The sequence below is a fragment of the Bos indicus genome, chromosome 7, assembly GCF_029378745.1.
Source record: "Bos indicus isolate NIAB-ARS_2022 breed Sahiwal x Tharparkar chromosome 7, NIAB-ARS_B.indTharparkar_mat_pri_1.0, whole genome shotgun sequence".
NCBI lineage: Eukaryota > Metazoa > Chordata > Mammalia > Artiodactyla > Bovidae > Bos > Bos indicus.
The window spans coordinates 41,524,094-41,545,684 of NC_091766.1; the positions used below are offsets into that span (position 1 = coordinate 41,524,094).

General features: G+C 35.9%; 2 protein-coding genes across 2 annotated transcripts; both read left to right on the plus strand.

The window, feature by feature from the left end:
* Positions 1–922: 922 nt before the first annotated feature.
* On the plus strand, positions 923–1,879 carry LOC109561038 (olfactory receptor 2L2-like). The gene has a single exon (XM_019963469.2). The coding sequence runs from the start codon at positions 923–925 to the stop codon at positions 1,877–1,879; it is 957 nt and encodes a 318-aa protein (XP_019819028.2).
* Positions 1,880–19,025: 17,146 nt separating this feature from the next.
* Positions 19,026–19,964, plus strand: LOC109561236 (olfactory receptor 2L2-like). The gene has a single exon (XM_019963622.2). It carries the CDS (start codon positions 19,026–19,028, stop codon positions 19,962–19,964), a length of 939 nt encoding a protein of 312 aa, XP_019819181.2.
* The last annotated feature ends 1,627 nt before the right edge of the window (positions 19,965–21,591 follow it).

The following is a 21,591-nucleotide window of genomic DNA, read 5'->3' on the forward strand; positions in this document are numbered from 1 at the left end:
TGAGCATTACTCTGTGCAATCCCTTCAAAGGTCCTAAATTATTTCATCTCTTATTCTGCCTTGCATTCATCTGCTTTCTTTTAATTTATAACATATCTATGTGTTGTTGTCATGAATTGGGATTTAATAGGGAGATATTTTACATATATGTGATTAAGTTTGTATACTAATTTATAATTGGAAAGTTTTAGATATAAGAAAATAAAAAGTAAAAAGTTGAAAGAGTAAGCCAAAGTGAAATTGAACACTGTTTCTCTAACACATAAAAGTCATAAAACACATGCCATTTGGGAGACTTTCAGCAGACTCTTGAAAGCTATAAGGAGTGTGATGCATAGATTTTGTTAATACATTAACCATAGCATTCAGAAACACATTTCTTCTAAGAAAGCAGAAGAAATGATCCTTTAAATGTTACATGACATATGGATTCATTCTAGATTTCACAAAAGATAATTCAGCTAATGCTACCTAACTTAAATGTGAAAAAAAAATTCCTTGTCATAAATATTTACTAATAGTGGAATTCTATAGTGCATGCACTTACATTAATTTCCTATGCATATACTTTATGTTTTTAATGACATCATTTTTAATGTTAGTTTAGTTTGTGTAGGTCAGTCAAACATATTTATCCTAATGATGTTGTAATACATATATTTTTAGATTACTTAATAGAAAACACTCTGGAACATTTGGAAAACACTTTGACCAAAAATGTTTGCATCTTCAAATTTTAATTCTGGCTCAAAATATTAAGGTTTTGGTTTTGTAAAATTAATAAAATCAGTTCATTTTTAAGAACTGTAACATTTTAAGTAATACAGAGTCCGATTAAAATAATAACAAAAATATCTTATAGTTTTAAACTTAACTCATTTGCTTTTGTGTCTTCCTTTAGGAAAAATAATATGAATGACCAATGGAAAATTATAATCAAACATCAACTGATTTCATCTTATTGGGGTTGTTCCCCTCATCAAGATTTGGCAAATTTTTTTTCATTCTTATTTTTCTAATTTTCCTAATTGCTCTGTTTGGCAACCTCTTTATGATCCTTCTCATCTTTCTGGATACCCATCTTCACACACCCATGTATTTCCTTCTTAGTCAGCTCTCCTTCATTGACCTAAATTACATCTCCACCATTGTTCCCAAAATGGCCTACAATTTTCTCTTTGCAGACAAGTCTATCTCCTTCATTGGATGTGGGATTCAGAGCTTTTTCTTCTTGACTTTAGGAGGTGCAGAAACATTGCTCTTGACGTTTATGGCTTATGATCGTTATGTAGCCATTTGCTTCCCTCTTCACTATCCCATCAAAATCAGCAGAAAGGTCTGTATGTTGATGATAATAGGATCTTGGATAATGGGCTCTATTAATTCCTGTGCCCATACCACATATGCCTTTCGTATCCCTTATTGCAAATCCAGGGCCATCAATCATTTCTTCTGTGATGTCCCAGCCATGTTGACTCTGGCCTGCATGGACACCTGGATCTATGAGTATACCGTGTTTATGAGTACCATCTTCTTCCTTTTATTGCCTTTCATTGGTATTGCATGTTCCTATGGTTGTGTCCTCTTTGCTGTTTATCACATGCACTCAACCAAAGGGAGGAAGAAAGCTTATTCGACCTGCAGCACCCACCTTACTGTGGTGACTTTCTACTATATGCCCTTTGCTTACACTTATCTCCGCCCAAGATCCTTTCGTACTCCAACCGAGGACAAGGCTCTGGCTGTCTTCTACACCATCTTGACCCCAATGCTCAACCCGGTTATCTATAGCCTGAGAAACAAAGAGGTGATTGGAGCACTGAGAAGATTAATTCATAGATTCTGCTCTGTGAAATTGTCAACAAATATTTTGGCATGAGTACCCACATCTTAAGTATAAACTCATTCATCAATATACAGAAATGTAAATTACTTTATCATTATGTTCAAGGACTACGTTTAATCTGGAGAAGAAGAAAATTATGTCTAGACAAATTTATAATATATATTTGTATATATGCATATGTGTATATATATACATATGTATATATGTAATTTCAAGTGTCATTCTTTTTTCTTCAATTTTTCCCCACTGATTTCAAATGCATTTATTTTTTGCTGACATGTTGTAAACCAAATGGTTCTTTGTCATGTGGTAATAAAAATGAAAGCTGTTTAACTGGTCATTCAGTATTACAATTCCACTGTTCCCAAATATTTTCCCAATATGCTTAACGCATAAATATAAATGTTTCCTGGATATCTAGATCAAATTAAAATAAGAATTATTTCTGTTATTTTCATAATAGACATAATTTATCAGTAACAGTTACTCTTTTTTTCAATTTATGGAAACTTATGGTTGAACTGGCTTCCCAGGTGGCACTAGTGTTAAAGAACCCACCTGACAATGCAGATTAGATTTAAGAGATATGGTTTAGATCCCTGGGTATGGAAGATGCCCTGGAGGAGGGCATGGCAACCCATTCCAGTATTCTTGTCTGGAGAATCCCATAGACAGAGGAGCCTGGTAGGCTACAGTATATGGGGTCACACAGAGTCAGACACGACTGAAGCAATTTTAGCTGAGACTTCAAGTTCTTATAGCACTCTGAATAAAGGATTCTCAAGTTGTATCACTCTGGATTCTAGGGATGTGACTTAACATCAGCTGTATCTGAGGATCAACAACAGAACCTGGAGATGCCAACAGAGATCAAGTAAATTGTGAAGTTATTTATAAGATGAGTGAGTCAAGATGTAGACTAATTAGTGGAAATTAGAAACATTAAGGGGAGAAGGCAATGGCACCCCACTCCAGTACTGTTGCCTGGAAAACCCCATGGATGGAGGAGCCTGGTAGGCTGCAGTCCATGGGGTCGCTAAGAGTCAGACACGACTGAGCGACTTCACTTTCACTTTCCACTTTCATGCATTGGGGAAGGAAATGGCAACCCACTCCAGTGTTCTTGCCTGGAGAATCCCAGGGATGGGGGAGCCTGGTGGGCTGCCGTCTATGGGATCACACAGAGTCGGATACAACTAAAGCAACTTAGCAGCAGCAGCAGCAGCAGCAAAAACATTAAAGACACTCCTGCAGCTATCCCTCACATTCAGGACATACCCAGTTTACTTCCTAAGTGGCCATATTTCTTGCATTAGATAATACCTCTCAGATGAGATTTTATTCTCCACTCACTATATCCCATATTTCTACTAAAATGTGTTGGCAGAAGTCAACTTTTATCAACCAATTTTAGCAATTCATTCTATAGCTTAGCTTCTTTCCCAAATAGGTCCCAATCTCTACATCCAATAAAAATCTATCAGCTCAAGTGAACAGTAATCTGTCTCTACTCCCACCATGGGTCACTGCTCATTTCAGGCAAAACTCCTCTCTCCTAGGTGGTGAAAACTTTGATCATCGTTGTTTTGTCTCCAGATGCCATTGTCATCAACACCACCACTGGTTCAAGTCTTAATTACAACCCAGTTACTCCCCTGGGGTACTGAACACAGATGTATATGTAAACATGAGACCAGGCCAGTGATTCCATATGCATGCTGTCTGAGTCCACATGTACAAGCTTTGCTTCTGGGTCAAAACTGCATGATAATTCTACCACCCTATCTATAGCTCCTTTGCTCAAAAGAATCCTCGGCAGTAAAATTGCTAAGTATTTCAAGATGTTGTTACTGATCCAGGATCATTTGCATGACACTCAGACAGTCAAATGCTGAAACCAATACGTTTATAGAAAACAAAGAGTTCATCCACAAGGCAGCCAAGAGAGAGAGGGGAGAAAATGTTTTACATTTACTTCCCCAAAATTGAGGGGCTAGAGAAAATGGTATCCTGCTCCATTTCTCCAGTATTCTTGCCTGGGAAATTCCATGGACAAAGGAGCCTGGCAGGCTCAAGTCCATGGGTTCATAAAGAGTTGGATACAACTGAGTGCATACACACACAGATAGATATTTATGGAATAAAGAAGTAGGGTAATTTTAGGTATGGGAGAAGGAGCTTGGGGTTGGAATAGAAAGGGAATGACATTATGCAAACCAGAAACATGATAGTAATATCTATTCTTTTTGTTAGTTATCACTGGAAATAATCTAAGGAAGTGTGGAGTTGAACATAGATGTCCATTCCAGGTTCCTTATCCAGTTCAGGTGTTGAATAACAGTGGGGATCAGGAGATGCGAATCCATTGTTGACTCTGACACACCATGGCCCACCTAAAAAAGGTTATAGGTAGTCTCCTTTAGCTATCATCCACCCCTTCATCAAAGGTGAAAATAAGACTCATAGTTTTAAATTTCCAAAACCCAGCAAGAATTGTCAAAAAGTTTTGTAAGTATATAATTTCCTGAAATTAGTGAATTGATAAAAAGGCAGAAAATAAGATGAAGACAAACTGGTCTGACTGAACTTGTGACCATAGCTGTATTTTGGAACAAGACCATAAAAGTATGCCAAGTTAGCATCTTGCAATACCTCATGTGCTGTGTTTAGTCACTCAGTAGTGTCTGACTCTTTGTGACCCTATGAACTGTATCCAGCTAGGCTCCTCTCTCCCAGGAATTCTCCAGGCAAAATTACTGGAGTGGGTTGCCATGTCCTCCTCCAAAGGATCTTCCCAACCCACAGATCAAACCTGGGTCTCCTGCATTGCAGGCAGGTTCTTTACCACTGAGTTATCAGAGAAGTCTTTCATATCTGCTCTCAAAAGAAGGCTAGATATGAGCCACTCCTAGGGTTTACTAGACCCTGAAGGATTTTCCAGTAAGCTGTTGTTATACTCTTAAATAATCAAGGGAAATAAAAATTAATGAAAAACTTTACAAAATTATGGTAGATATCAGAATTATATGCCATATTGTAAATTCCACTTGGAGCATGCAGATGAGATACTGAGAAACTGGAAGAAGCTAGATAATGGTGAGAGTTTAATAAGTCAACTCTCCCAGATCTTCATCTCTAGTAGCAGTAGATGAAGCAAATAAAATACCTTTTTCACCCTCTCGTTTGTTCAATACTGCCAGAAATATTTACCAGTACCTGGAAGAAAAAAAAAGCCTTCTGAAGCCACTGTAGAAAATTTTATTATTACAGTTTAAAAACTAACAGCCCTAAATCCAGAACATGGATACAAGCTCCTCTGCCCAAACTCTAGTAAAAATCTTAGCTATCTAAACAGACATAATTTCCTTTTTGAAGATTAAATTTTGAAACATAAGGACACTTTACATTGCTCTGTAAGTTGACATATGTTTATATATACCTATGGGTGTTGTAAGTGTGTGATATATTTTAACCTTTGGATAGTATTGCCAAAATTAATTTGTAAAAGAGTTATTTTAAATTGACTTGAACAAAATTAACCACTTATATGAATTAAGGAGTTGTAAAACTCTTACAAACGTAATAAAAATTAACTCAAATGTTTTACAAAAATAAAAGCTAACTTGTTTTTGTTTCTTCTTGGGTTTTGCTTTAATTTTAAAAAATGTATTTTTTTTTAGTTATCAACACTGAGTATAATGCAGTAATGAAGTTTTATTCTACTTGGGTTTATTAGTAAAATAAGGTCAAGTTAATCTTTTTTATCAAATCCATCAGCAAGAAAAATAATTTGGGATGATGACTGACTTTGTCTGATGGCCCATAAATTTTTTTTTTTGTGGGTTGTATAAGCATAATTATTGATGACAAGTAAATTAAATAGAAGAAAACAGAGCAAAAGTTTATAAAAACATTTTAAAGATGATGAGTATTTATGAAATATATCTACCTAAAAATGCTTTCTAAAATAAAACAACAGCAACAACAACAACAAATTCTAAACTCTTTTAGTAGCTTGAAACCTTAGAGTTCTGCTTAGTTAAATGATGCAAATTTATTAAATATTAAAACTATTTTCAAATATGATTAAATATGGAAGCAAGTATTACTGAACTTAAATCTATGTCTGCTCTTGGCTTTCTTTAACAAAGGATAAAAAGACAGTTGAGATGATTAGTTAATATGTTTTGTGCAACACTAAGAAAAGATCATTCTATGAGAAAATATGTTTCTAAGGGTGTACAAAATATATTTACATTTACCAAACCATAGGGTGCTAAGTCTAATATATGTGTTTAAATTTTTTAGATATAGTAATTGAAACATCCCAGTGTGCAAGGAAAGTACAATGAATGTGGTTTGTAGAAAAAGGTAAGAGAAATAAAAATATATTTCCTTGTTGAGGTAAAAGAAAGAGCTTTTATCCTAGAGTGATGCTTCTTATTTCAGAATGGGAAAAAATAAAAACAGAAGAAAGAATATGAATGTAAAAATAAAGTTGTGATGGTTTGTGGTAAGGGGATATTTGGAAACATGAATGAAAAATGTTGCCTGCCAAATCAGTAAATAAAGACTGTTGCAGCCATCAAATTATCACACTGCAGCAACCCCAGAAGGTGAGCCTTGAGGAAACTCAGGATGGAAACAAGATGTCCACCATCAAGCCATGAGCCATCACAGCCACTGCTCATCATTGCACACGGAGGAGACTCGACGTGGAAAACACAGTATACTGGCATCAGATAGCAAGGGTTAGTTGGTTAGTCAATAAATTTAAGAAAACTGAAATCATATCAAGTATCTTTTTTTTCTGACCACAATGCTAGGAGATTGGAAATCAATTACATGAAAAATGTTATTAAAAATACAAACACATAGAGACTAAACAACCAATGGGCCACTGAAGAAATCAGAGGAAATTAAAAAAAAAAAAAACTAAAGATAAGTGACATGAAAACATGATGACACAAAACCTGTGGAACACATTAAAAAAGTAGTTCTAAACAGATGTTTCTAATAATACAATCCTACCTCAGGAACAATAACAACAAAAAAATTCAAATAAGCAGTCTAACCTTTTCCCTAACACAATTAGGGAAAGAAGAACAAACAAAGCTCCACTTGAGTTCAAGGAAAGAAATCATAAGGATCAGAGCAGAATAAATCAAATAGAGATTTAAAAAAATAGAAAAGATCAATGAAACTGAAAGCTGGTTCTTTGAGAAAATCAACAAAATTGATAAACCCTTAGCCAGACTCATCAGGAAGAAAAAGGAAAAGATTCAAGTCAATAAAATTAGAAATGAAAGGGAAGAAATTAGAACCAAGACTGAAGAAAAACAAAGGATCATAAGAGACTACTTCAAGCAACTTCGAATAAATAAAATGGACAACCTGGAAGGGATTACAAGTTTTTCAGTTCAGTTCAGTCACTCAGTCATGTCCGACTCTTTGCGACCCCATGAATCGCAGCACGCCAGGCCTCCCTGTCCATCACCAACTCCCAGAGTTCACTCAGACTCACATCCATCGAGTCAGCGATGCCATCCAGGCATCTCATCCTCTGTCGTCCCCTTCTCCTCCTGCCCCCAATCCCTCCCAGCATCAGTCTTTTCCAATGAGTTAACTCTTCACATGAGGTGGCCAAAGTACTGGAGTTTCAGCTTTAGCATCATTCCTTCCAAAGAAATCCCAGGGCTGATCTCCTTCAGAATGGACTGGTTGGATCTCCTTGCAGTTCAAGGCACTCTCAAGAGTCTTCTCCAACACCACAGTTCAAAAGCATCAATTCTTCAGCACTCAGCTTTCTTCACAGTCCAACTTTCACATCCATACATACCACTGGGAAAACCATAGCCTTGACTAGACGGACCTTTGTTGGCAAAGTAATGTCTCTGCTTTTGAATATGCTATCTAGGTTGGTCATAACTTTCCTTCCAAGGAGTAAGTGTCTTTTAATTTCATGGCTGCAGTCAACAACTGCAGGGATTTTGGAGCCCAAAAAAATAAAGTCTGACACAGTTTCCACTCTTTCCCCATCTATTTCCCATGAAGTGATGGGATCAGATGCCATGATCTTCGTTTTCTGAATGTTGAGCTTTAAGCCAACTTTTTCACTCTCTTCTTGCACTTTCATCAAGAGGCTTTTGAGTTCCTCTTCACTTTCTGCCATAAGGGTGGTGTCATCTGCATATCTGAGGTTATTGATATTTCTCCCGACAATCTCAATTCCAGCTTGTGCTTCTTCCAGCCCAGGGTTTCTCATGATGTACTCTGCATAGAAGTTAAATAAGCAGGGTGACAATATACAGCCTTGATGTACTCCTCTTCCTATTTGGAACCAGTCTGTTGTCCCATGTCCAGTTCTAACTTCTGCTCCCTGACCTGCATACATACTTCTCAAGAGGCAGGTCAGGTGGTCTGGTATTCCTATTTCTTGAAGAAGTTTCCACAGTTTATTGTGATCCACACAGTCAAAGTCTTTGGCATAGTCAATAAAGCAGAAATAGATGTTTTTCTGGAACTCTTTTGCTTTTCCATGATCCAGCGGATTTGGCAATTTGGTCTCTGATTCCTCTGCCTTTTCTAAAACCAGCTTGAACATCTGGAAGTTCACAGTACACATATTGCTGAAGCCTGGCTTGAAGAATTTTGAGCATTACTTTACTAGCGTGTGAGTTGAGTTCAATTGTGCAGTAGTTTGAGCATTCTTTGGCATTGCCTTTCTTTGGGATTGGAATGAAAACTGACCTTTTCCAGTCCTGGGGCCACTGCTGAGTTTTCCAAATTTGCTGGCATATTGAGTGCAGCACTTTCACAACATCATCTTTCAGGATTTGAAATAGCTCAACTAGAATTTCGTCACCTCCACTAGCTTTGTTTGTAGTAATGCTTTCTAAGGCCCACTTGACTTCACATTCCAGGATGTTTGGCTCCAGGTGAGTGATCACACCATCATGATTATCTGGGTCATGAAGATCTTTTTTGTACATTTCTTCTGTGTATTCTTGCCACCTCTTCTTGATATCTTCTGCTTCTGTTAGGTCCAAACCATTTCTGTCCTTTATCGAGCCCATCTTTGCATGAAATGTTCCCTTGGTATCTCTAATTTTCCTGAAGAGATCTCTAGTCTTTCCCATTCTCTTGTTTTCCTCTATTTATTTGCATTGATCACTGAGGAAAGCTGTCTTATCTCTTCTTGCTATTCTTTGGAACTCTGCATTCAGATGCTTATATCTGTCCTTTTCTCCTTTGCTTTTCGCTTCTCTTCTTTTCACAGCTATTTGTAAGGCCTCCCCAGACAGCCACTTTGCTTTTCTGCATTTCTTTTCCATGGGGATGATCTTGATCCCTGTCTCCTGTACAATATCACTAACCTCAGTCCATAGTTCATCAGGCACTCTAAATCTATCAGATCTAAGCCCTTAAATCTATTTCTCACTTCCACTGTATAATCATAAGGGACTCGATTTAGATCATACCTGAATGGTCTAGTGGTTTTCCCTACTTTCTTCAATTTCAGTCTGAATTTGGCAATAAGGAGTTCATGATCTGAGCCACATTCAGCTCCTGGTCTTGTTTTTGTTGACTGTATAGAGCTTCTCCATCTTTGCCTGCAAAGAATGTAATCAATCTGATTTCAGTGTTGACCATCTGGTGATGTCCATGTGTAGAGTCTTCTCTCGTGTTGCTGGAAGAGGGTGTTTGTTATGACCAGTGCATTTTCTTGGCAAAACTCTATCAGTGTTTGCCCTGCTTCATTCCGTATTTGAAGGCCAAATTTGCCTGTTACTCCAGGTGTTTCTTGACTTCCTACTTTTGCACTCCAGTCCCCTATCATGAAAAGGACATCTTTTTTGAGTGTTAGTTCTAAAAGGTCTTGTAGGTCTTCATAGAACCGTTCAACTTCAGCTTCAGCATTACTGGTTGGGGCATAGACTTGGATTACTGTGATATTGAATGGTTTGCCTTGGAAACGAACAGAGATCATTCTGTTGTTTTTGAGATTGCATCCAAGTATTGCATTTCGAACCCTTTTTTTGACCATGATGGCTTTTAAAATCACACACCCCCAAATAAAACTCTTAGAAATAAATTTGACCAAGGAGGTGATAGAGTTATACACTGAGAACTGCTGCTGCTGCTAAGTCCCTTCAGTCGTGTCCGACTCTGTGTGACCCCATAAACAGCAGCCCACCAGGCTCCGCCACCCCTTGGATTCTCCAGACAAGAACACTGGAGTGGGTTGCCATTTCCTTCTCCAATGCATGAAAGTGAAAAGTGAAAGTGAAGTAGCTCAGTTGTGTTCGACCCTCAACGACCCCATGGACTGCACAGCCTTCCAGTTTCCACCTTCCGTGAGATTTTCCAAGCAAGAGTACTGGAGGGGGGTGCCATTGCCTTCTCCAATACACTGAGAACTATAAAACATTAATAAAGGAAATAAGAGATGATTCAAAGAAATGGAAAGATATAACATACTCTTGAAATGGAAGATTTAACTTTGTTAAAATACAAAGCCATCTACAGATTTAATGTAATCCCTATCAAACTGTGTGTGATGTGTTCCACAAGACTAGGACAAATTGTCCTAAAATTTCTGTGGAAATGTAAAGGAACCAGAATTGTCAAAGCAATCCTGAGGAAAAAGAATAAAGCAAGAGTCATAATCCTCCCAGGCTTCAATCAATACTACAAAACTACAATAATCAAAATAGTGTGGTACTGCAACAAAAACAGACATATTAATCAATGGAATAAAATAGATAACCCAGAAATATACTCACACACCTATGGCCAATTTTTTGTAAACAAAGCAAGAATGTAAAATGGGAAAAAGACAAATCATCAGCAAGTGGTGCTGGAAAAGTTTCACACCTACATTTAAATCAGTGGAGTTAGAACATATCCTCACAACATATGCAAAAATAAATACAAAATAGCTCAAAATTTAAATACTTAAATATAAGACACAGCTTTATAAAAATCCTAGAAGAGATCATAGGCAAAATATCCTCTGACATTAATCATACCAATGTTTTCTTAGGTCAGTCTTTTAAGACACAGAAATAGAAGTAAAAAATAAAAAATTAAAAAAAAATGATGACGTCTAATCAAACCTATAACCTTTTGCATAGCAAAGGAAACCATAAACAAAATGACAACTTATGAACTAGGACAAAAAATTAGAAATAATGTGACTGACAAAGATTTAATTAAAAAATTAAAATTAAACAGCTCCTACAATTCAGTAATAGAAGAAGAAAAAAACTATTAAAAAAATGAACAGAACATCTAACTAGATGTTTCTCCAAAGAAGACATACAGATGGCCAAGAACACGGGAAAATTGCTCAGCATCACTAACTATTATAGAACTACAAATCAAAGCTACAATGAGGTATCACCTCAGCATTCAGAATGGCCATAACCAAAAAAAAATAAAAAAATAAAAAAAATAAAAAATGCTGGAAAAGTTGTGGAGGGAAGGAAATCCTCATACACTTTGGTGGAAATTTAAGTCAGTGCAGTTACAATGGAAAGCAGTGTAGATGTTCCTCAGAAAATGAAAAATAATATTACCACATTTTCCAGAAATTCCACTGGTCATATATCAGGATAGAATTTAAATTGAAAAGATATATGTACCTCCATGTTCATAGCAGCACTATTCACAGTAAGTAACTAAGACATGGAAACAACCTAAATGTCCATTGACAGATGAATGGATAAATGGATAAAGATATGGTACACATATAAACAATGGAATATTACTCAGCCATAAAAAAGAAGAAAATAATGCCATTTGTAGCAACATGAAAACAACTAGAGATCATCATACTAAGGGAAGTAAATCAGAAAGACAAATACCTTATGATATCACTTATATATAGAATCTAAAATGTGATAAAAAATGAAACATTAGCAGACTCACAGAAATCAAGAATAAGCTTGTGGTTCCCAAGGGAGAGGGGGACTAGGGAAGGGATGTATGGGGAGTTTGGGATTAGTAGATGCAAATGATTATATATAGAAGGGATAATCTACAAGTTTTTACTATGTAGCACATGAAACTACATTCAATATCTTATGGTAAACCACAATAGAATATTATATATAAATCTCCACGACTAGAGCAAGAACCACATTTGTTTGTGAAAGAGAGGACTAAATCTATTCAGAGACTATATGCTTTTGTCAGGAGGCAATGACTCATGACTCATTGGATATTTGATGTATCTTTCTTGGTGAGTAAGTGAATATGATTTTATGGATATTAAGATGTTTACATACAAAAAGCTGGTAGCAAGAATGGCTCCTTGTAACATAATGTGGCAGATGATTTTGATCCACCAACAATTCAAATCCTATCTATAGAATGGAAATTGTTGGTGTAAGAGAGCTGATTAGTCACAGAGTCATATTTCAACTCTTGCTTCAAGTGGGTGAATACTTCCCTTTTTCACTCAAGATTTCCATAGTCTGAAATAAAATCATATCCTTTGCTTTGGTCCACAGGAAAGAGCCCAAGCAACATAAATGTTAAGAAACTTAAATTTTCACTTCAGTTTTATCTTTACACAAAGTAATGACTGATTGACTTCAATACACACTGTGCATTTCTCAGTTTTCAGATGTCTGGTAAAGATAAAAGTGCCAATAAAAGACTGCAAAAATATTTCCCTACTGTTAAACCTAAGTTCATGAGAGAGATTAGATGTTAAACATCATTTAAGTAGTCTTCTGTGACTATGACTACATTAATGCAATGACATAAGTTTCAGGAGAAAGCATTAGCTTTCGAAGAGGAAGTGCTTAACATCACACAAAGAAAACAGACTCTGTACTGCTGATTGAAGTGCAGGTATTGCTTTCTGCTGCTAATTATAAATTTTTGTGTTTATGCCCTGATTAAACATCTCATAAGTTTTAAATGGTCTATCATTATTTTCCCTAGATATTTTATGTGTCCCCAATGTTGTTTTATCATAAAAGTTTTTTATGTGTAGATGTTACAGCAGGAGTGTTTATATTTATGTATCAGTACTATCATCCTTACATCTTCTTAACCACTTAATAAACTGTTGTATCAGATATACAGTTGCACTATATTTTCATATGTAGATATTTGTCTTCCTCTGAATTATTGAGCTTAAGCGTTTCTAGAGAGATAATTTTTATTGTGTTTCACTTCAGAAAAAAAATCACAAGCATCATGTAAAATGTATTTATATCTTTCTGTATCTGATAAGCTAGGTTTCTTAACTAGAAACAGAAAAATTGATTCAGAAATTAATTATGACAGAAAACTCTACAGTTATGAGACATGTCTAAAATGAGCCTGAGAATGGATCAGTGAAGATAGCACTATTTCCCTCTTGGGTGTCATTTACAGCATCAGAATCACAATATAGGCTTCTCCAGAAACTTCAGAAGTGCATTTATGTTGTATCCACGTTCACTAAGAGATTGTGCCCTTATACCAGTTCTCTGAGCTACCCGCTTCCAAGTTAAAGCATGCAAATATAATGTAGGCTTACATCCTGGTTGAAGGTATGAGTCAGGCAGGGAAGTGAATATTTGTAATATATCACAGATACTGAAACATTTGCTTTCTAAGAAATATCAAAAGAAAATCCTTTTAAAAATAATAAATGGGTTCTAAATTTTGTGCTTAACTAGGGGTCCTGTGATCCCTTATTATCCATGACTCAGGTCATTATCAGTGAGAAAAAGGGATACGTGAGAAGATTTTTTTTTTTTTTAAGATATTAATATAATGTCTGGATAAAAGGATGTAGAAGGTGCAGAAAGTAAACATAATTTGGTCTTTATTCTTTGATTGGCCCATAAATAATTTGTCTGATCCTGTTTTGACAGACAGGGTGAAAGGTAGAAGAGACAGACAAAGACAGAGAAAGAGACACCTATCATTAATTTTGAAACTGGTGCACAAGCATTAGTGCCTTTAGGACCTGATGATCTAATGTGACACGGAGCTGTATAGAAAGGCCATCACTACAATTCAGTAATAAGCACAATGTGGTGGCTATAATACATGGTAATCTTTCACTCTCTTTGTCATCTCAAAGGCCCTGCATCTCTCACATTTCTGGAAAGGTGACTTTGTGGGGAGGATCTCAACTGTCATTGTCTTTTACTATCACAGAGTAGAAGAATCTGAAGATGACTGTGTTTCTATGACTGTAGTCTCCCAGCACTACAGTGTCTTTCTCTTCTATTTCCTTTTAAAACCCAGACTGACTTGAAATTCTTCTTGGAATTATTTAACTAAAATTGATGTTGATAATGTTATTTTCCTCAATGTGATAAGTAATCACTTCCTTTCAGTTGGTGCATCCCTACATCCACAGGATCACAGAACAATTTCCTGCCTAAAAGTGTATATTCTGTTCATGTTAAATTGAAAGTAGTTGCTTTTAAAAATGTGATAAGTCACAATGAATCAAGTATACAACTTCCTGTAGCTTCAATTTACTGTCCAGTATTCTAACATAAAATCCTTTGGCTGGATAAATCACATTTCTCAATGTTCTAAAATTTGAAATCAGGTTCAATTTATGTAAAAAAAGTTGTATCCTTTCTCTCTTTTTCATAAGTCCCAATATTCTTTGGCAACCAAAAGTCCTCTCTATGGCTATGAGTCTGTTGATTTCTTTTTTAAATTTTAGCTCAATTTATTAGCAAAAAGTCTTATCACATATATGTCAATTTATAAAGCTAAAGACTCATCCATATTCTATTACCTTTTATAGCAATGTTTTATGATTCATGAATATTCTATAGTGTTTATAACAATATTTCACCTGTATTTTTCATCAGGGGTACACAGAATGGAACATGTTTTTCAAAATATATAAATGTTATTATTCATTAAGAGCTATGAGATTTAAAAAATAATCAAATTGGATTGAAATTAGGGAAAAAATATAATACACAACTCAAGATTTGTTTTTTTTTTAATTTTATTTTTTTATCTTTACAATATTGTATTGGTTTTGCCATATATCAACATGAATCTGCCACAGGTATACACGTGCTCCCCATCCTGAACCCTCCTCCCTCCTCCCTCCCTGGACCATCCCTCTGGGTCGTCCCAGTGCTCCAGCCCCAAGCATCTAGTATCGTGCATCAAACCTGGACTGGCGACTCATTTTGTATATGATATTATACATGTTTTAATGCCATTCTCCCAAATCATCCCACCCTCTCCCTCTCCCACAGAGTCCAAAAGACTGTTCTATACATCAGTGTCTCTTTTGCAGATTTGATTTCAATTCTATATTCTTCACTTTCTCTTAGGATAAATGAATGCATGGCTTCATGCTCTTCTTTTGTGTGCCTCCTCTGGAGGTATGTGACACTCAATACCTATTAAACTTTTCACTGCACTCTTTATGGAATACATACTGTTATTTCAGCATCAATTTATTCCCTGTGTTTGCCAGCACATGAAATGTTCTATGAGAGATTCAGTGCTTTTCTTACTGAACAGATGTTTATTGTGTTTACACTTAGTTATTGTCTGAAGGATGTGGTGAAATAGAACAGAATATTACAGCCTGCATCCTTTTGTGCCCAAACATGGGTATAAATAACCATCCAGGCACAGACATAACTTCACTAGACCTCTGGATTTTACGTGACAGATTACAGCACTCATGTGGAGCACACAAATGAGAACAGACATATTATATTGGGTGGGAAGGACAGTTTAACTCTACCTGAGTCACTCTTTCCCCCAGTAACTTGAAGAACAGTGCAGAGAGAGATTTATTCTCCCATGAGTTAGCAAAAGTCAAGTGAGCATCCAATTTTCATATATACTCAAATATCAAGCCCAATGGCCCAGAACCCTGTGACTATACCTACCCTTGGTTCATGATACTTACCTGCCCAAATTCTCTGGCTGCATTACTGGTTAAAAGCTTTCTGTCTCAGATTGAGTCTATAAAAATTGTAACTACTGAATACTTATCCAAATATGAGAACACCAATGCAAAAATATAAGACTACAAGTTTTACAAGGTTCATAAAGTAATGAATGAAGATCTATAATCTGCCTATTGATCTTCCTTCATAGCTCAGTTGGTAAAGAATCTTCCTGTGATGCAGTAGACCCTGGTTTGATTGCTGGGTCAGGAAGATCTGCTGGAGAAGGGATAGGCTATCCACTCCAGTATTCTTGGGCTTCTCTTGTGGCTCAGCTGGTAAAGAAAATGCCTGAAATGCGGAAGACCTGGGTTCAGTCCCTGGGTTGAGATGATTCCCCTGGAGAAGGGAAAGGCTACCCACTCCAGTATTCTGGCCTGAAGAATTCCATGGACTATGCAGTCCTTGGGGTCACAAAGAGTTGGACATGACTGAGGGACTTTCACTTTCACTTCACTTCACTTCATAATCTGCCTAACAATGAATACATAACATTCCTCTTTATCCATTGATCTGTTGATGGACAATTAACTCACGTCCATATCTTGGCAGCTGTAAATAATTCAGAATGAACAGTGAGGTACATGTATCTTTTCAAATGAGTGTTTTTGGATTTTTCAGATGTATACCCAGGAATGGAGTTGCTGGATGTCTAGTAGTTTTATTATTACCATGTGAGAAACATCAGTAGTGTTATGCACAGTGGCTTCTCCAATTTACATCCCAACCAACAGTTAGGATGGTTCCCTTTTCTCCACATCCTTTCCAACATTGTTTCCACAGCTTTGCCAACATTTACTGTTTTTGTTTTTGTGTTTTTTTTTTTTTAAACTTTACATAATTGTGTTAGTTTTGCCAAATATCAAAATGAATCCATCACAGGTATACATGTGCTCCCCATCCTGTACCCTCCTCCCTCCCCATACCATCCCTCTGGGTCGTCCCAGTGCACTAGCCCCATGCATCAAGTATTGTGTATCAAACCTGGACTGGCATCTCGTTTCATACATGATATTTTACATGTTTCAATGCCATTCTCCCAAATCTTCCCACCCTCTCCCTCTCCCACAGAGTCCATAAGACTGTTTCATACATCAGTGTCTCTTTTGCTGTCTCGTACACAGGGTTATTGTTACCATCTTTCTAAATTCCATATATATGCGTTAGTATACTGTATTGGTGTTTTTCCTTCTGGCTTACTTCACTCTGTATAATAGGCTCCAGTTTCATCCACCTCATTAGAACTGATTCAAATGAATTCTTTTTAATGGCTGAGTAATACTCCATTGTGTATATGTACCACAGCTTTCTTATCCATTCATCTGCTGATGGACATCTGGGTTGCTTCCATGTCCTGGCTATTATAAACAGTGCTGCGATGAACATTGGGGTACACGTGTCTCTTTCCCTTCTGGTTTTTGTGTTCTTTTTACTGATAGCCATTCTAACAGTTGTAAGGTAATAATATCTCACTGAGGGTTTGAGTTTCATTTTCCTGATTATTAGCTATGTTAAACATCTTATCATGTTCACACTGGCCATCTGCATTTCCTCTTTAGAAAAAAATGTCTATTTAGTTCTTCAGCCCATTTTTTAATTGGGTGTTGTTGAGTTGTTTTTATTTTGTTTGTTCAGTCACTCAGGCATGCCCGACTCTTTGTGATCCCATGGACTGCAGTATGCCAGGCTTCCCTGTCCCTCACCATCTCCCGGAACTTGATCAAATTTATATCCATTGAATCGATAATGCCATCCAACCATCTCATCCACTGTCATCCCATCCTCCTCCTATCTCCAATCTTTCCTAGCATCAGGGTCTTTTCCAATGAGTTGGCTCTTCACATCATGTGGCCAAAGTATTGGAGCTTCCTCTTCAGCATCAGTCCTCCCAATGAATATTCAGGACTGATTTCCTTTTGGAAGGACAGGTTGGATCTCCTTGCAGTCCAATGGACTCACAAGAGTGTTTTTCAATTCCACAGCTCAAAAGCATTAATTATCTGGCACTCATCCTTCTTTATGCCCCAACTTTCATATCCATACATGACTACTGGAAAAATCATAGCTTTGACTATATGACATTTGTCAACAAAGTAATATCTCTGCTTTTTAATATGCTGTCTATGTTTGTCATAGCATTTCTTCCAAGGAGCAAGTGTCTTAATTTCATGTCTACAGTAACCATCCACAGCAATTTTGGAGCCCAAGAAAATAATGTCCTTCGCTGTTTCCATTTTTACCCCATTTATATGCCTTTACCTTCAATCTTTCCCAGCATCAGGGTCTTTTCAAATGAGTCAGTTCTTTGCATCAGGTGGCCAAAGTATTGGAGTTTCAGCTTCAATATCAGTCTTTCCAATGATTATTCTGGGCTGATTTCCTGTAGGATGGACTGGTTGGATCTCCTTGCTGTCCAAAGGACTCTTAAATGTCTTTTCCAACACCACAGTTCAAAAGCATCAATTCTTCAGTGCTCAGCTTTCTTTATAGTCCAACTCTCACATTCATACATGACTAATGGAAAAACCATACCTTTGACTAGATGGACCTTTGTTGTCAAAGTAATTTTTCTGCTTTTTCATATGTTGTCTCATGCTTAATTACTAAACATTAAGTATCATCTCTTGATTATATCCACTCTGGCCACAGTGGATGGAGACCTTCCCCTTCCACATATAACTGCCTCCAACTACCTTTTATCTTTCCCTTCTTTCCATCATAGTTAAATCCCACTTTGTGTCTATGATGGTTAGGTTGAGAACACTTTTCCATCTTCTAGGATACATTGCTCAAGTAGAAAAATATTAATTACTATAAAATCTTATATTTTAGTTAGTCTTTCCATATAAATAGTTCCTCTTATTTTGCTTTTCACAGTCAAGAAACTTTAAGGTGATACTGGGAATTTCAAGAAAATGTTTCAAGAGATGTTAAGAATTTTAGAAGAAAATCCTTTTTAATAAAATATTTATTTAGTTTTCTGTATTCTGCTCATGTTGTACAGTCACTCAAATATATAAGTTCTTAAAATGCTATTCTTTATAATTTTAACTTCATTATTATTACAATTTTTCAAATATAGATAACTCCAGTTCTTTATTACAGAGTAGTAAAACTTTAAACAATATTCAGCCTGACTGAAATAATACTATAGAAATATATTATTGTTTTAAACTTGAATTATGTACTTTTGTGTCTGCCTTTAGGAATAATTACATGAATGACCCATGGGAAATTATAATCAAACATCAACTGATTTCATCTTATTGGGATTGTTTCCCTCTTCAAGAACTGGTCTGTTCCTTTTTATTCTCATTGGTTTCATTTTCTTAATGGCTCTAGTTGGTAACCTTTCCATGATTCTTCTCATCTTTCTGGACATCCGTCTTCACAAGCCCATGTATTTTCTGCTTAGCCAGCTCTCCCTCATGGATCTGAACTACATCTCTACTACTGTTCCCAAAATGGCCTATGATTTTCTGTTTGCAAACAAGTCTATCTCCATCATTGGGTGTGGGATTCAGAGCTTCTTCTTCTTGACTATGGCATGTGCAGAAGGATTGCTTTTGGCCTCTATGGCTTATGATCGTTATGTGGCCATTTGCTTTCCTCTTCATTATCCCATCAGAATCAGCAGAAAAGTGTGCATATTGATGATAACAGGATCTTGGATAATGGGCTCTATCAACTCCTGTGCCCACACCACATATATTCTCTCTATCCCTTATTGCGAATCCAGGTCCATCAATCATTTCTTCTGTGATGTCACAGTCATGTTGACAATAGCCTGCATTGATACAACGGTCTATGAATACACGGTGTTTCTGAGCACCACACTTTTCCTTTTGCTGCCCTTCATTGGTATTGCTTTTTCTTATGGCCGTGTTCTCCTTGCTGTCTATCGCATGAACTCAGCAGAAGGGAAGAAGAAGGCCTATTCAACCTGCAGCACCCACCTCACTGTGGTTTCTTTCTACTATGCACCCTTTGTTTACACGTATCTACGCCCAAGATTTCTGCGTACTCCAACAGAGGACAAAGTTCTGGCTGTCTTTTACATCATCCTTACCCCGATGCTCAATCCTATTATCTACAGCCTGAGAAACAAGGAGGTGATTGGGGCCCTGAGAAGAGTAACTCAGAGAATCTCCCCTATGAAAATGTAGACTAAATTTTTTCATGAATACCAGGAGTTATATATATATATATATATATATGATATAAATCTGTTTATAACTCTATAGTCATTAAAAATATTTTTATTAAATGAAAAGAGTAAAACTGATCTAGAGGACAAGAAAATAGTTCATATCTTGAAAAACCTCAATCTTATTTCTTGTCTCTTTTTTTTAAATCAATTTCAAATGCTTTTTGATAGGCTGTCAACTAGAAAAATTCTGTCATTTAGTAGAAAACACAGACATTAACTGAATAACAGAATATCATTCACCATAACAGTTCCACAGTTTTCAATACATTTTTCAATAGGTCTGAACCACATTTTCTGAATGTTTAGATAAAATTAAAAGACAGAATACTTTTTGTTCTTCCTATAGTATAACCATAATTACCAGTAACACTTTTTTTTTTTTAATTCCAATATAGGGAAACTTCTTGTTAGAGATTTAGCTGAGAATTCTAAAGTGCTTATACCACTCTGAACAGAAACTGAGAAGTTTATGTTAATTACAGGGTGATGCATCTATCATATTAGGTATACCTGGAAATCAACAATAGGCCTTGAAAATGCCACAAGAGATTGCTAAGACAATTATACAAGTGGGTCAGCAGTTAGTCTCATTAGTGGAAATTAAAATTGTTGAGGAAATCCATGCAAACAGCTACCCTCAAAACATACTGTGTACCTGCTAAGTTGCCATTACAACGTTTGTATTAGATGATGTCTCTCAAATGAGTTTTTATTCTCCACTCACTACATCCCATAGTTTTACTGGGAAAGTTAACTTTGTAAACTAATTTTCTTAGTTCATATGATGGCTTGATCACTTTCTTAAACAGATCTCATCACTGTATCAACAAAAATTCATCAGTTCAAGTAAATTTCCATGCAAATTGTTATCCATTAGTGATCAATGCAGAAATGCACTTGACCTCTCACATGTGGCAGAGAAGGGGAGATTCATATTCTACATAATATGCAAGGCAAATCCCAAAATGAACATATGAAGACTCTTGCTCAAAAATCAGAAAAAAAAGATTATTGCTGCTCAAATGTAGTTTTTTCTTCAAAATTAATTCTTTAGTTGTGAAATGAAATTACACATTCCAATATATATATATATATATATATTGCATATAAACATAATGCTTCATTATCAGATTTGGGAGATCAATCCTTTCCACTTTATTTTCACTCAATTTAAAGCTTAAGAAACTTTATTCTCAGTTAATATAATTAAAGTGTTTTCAGCATCTGGTGATAAATACTAAGTTTCAATGAATTTGTGATGATTTTTAATATTTAAATTTTAAAAGATTCTTTCTGCTTATGTTACTGGAGCTATTAGGAGTGCTTATAGTTTAGGAGAATATCAGGCTGTATATTTGATAAATTATATTAAATATAAATTCTAGTACACACATATCTGATGATTCAAAAGGAGAAGAAATGTTTTCTAAAAGTATTTATCTTATGAAGCAGCTTCAAATTATCAATTAATACAAATCTATTTTATATAAGTCTAAATTTAACTTTAAATATAAATTTAGTCAATGGCATTTTAATGATTCATCTTCAATTTCTGACAATTAGTTGACTTTGTATAAGAATGA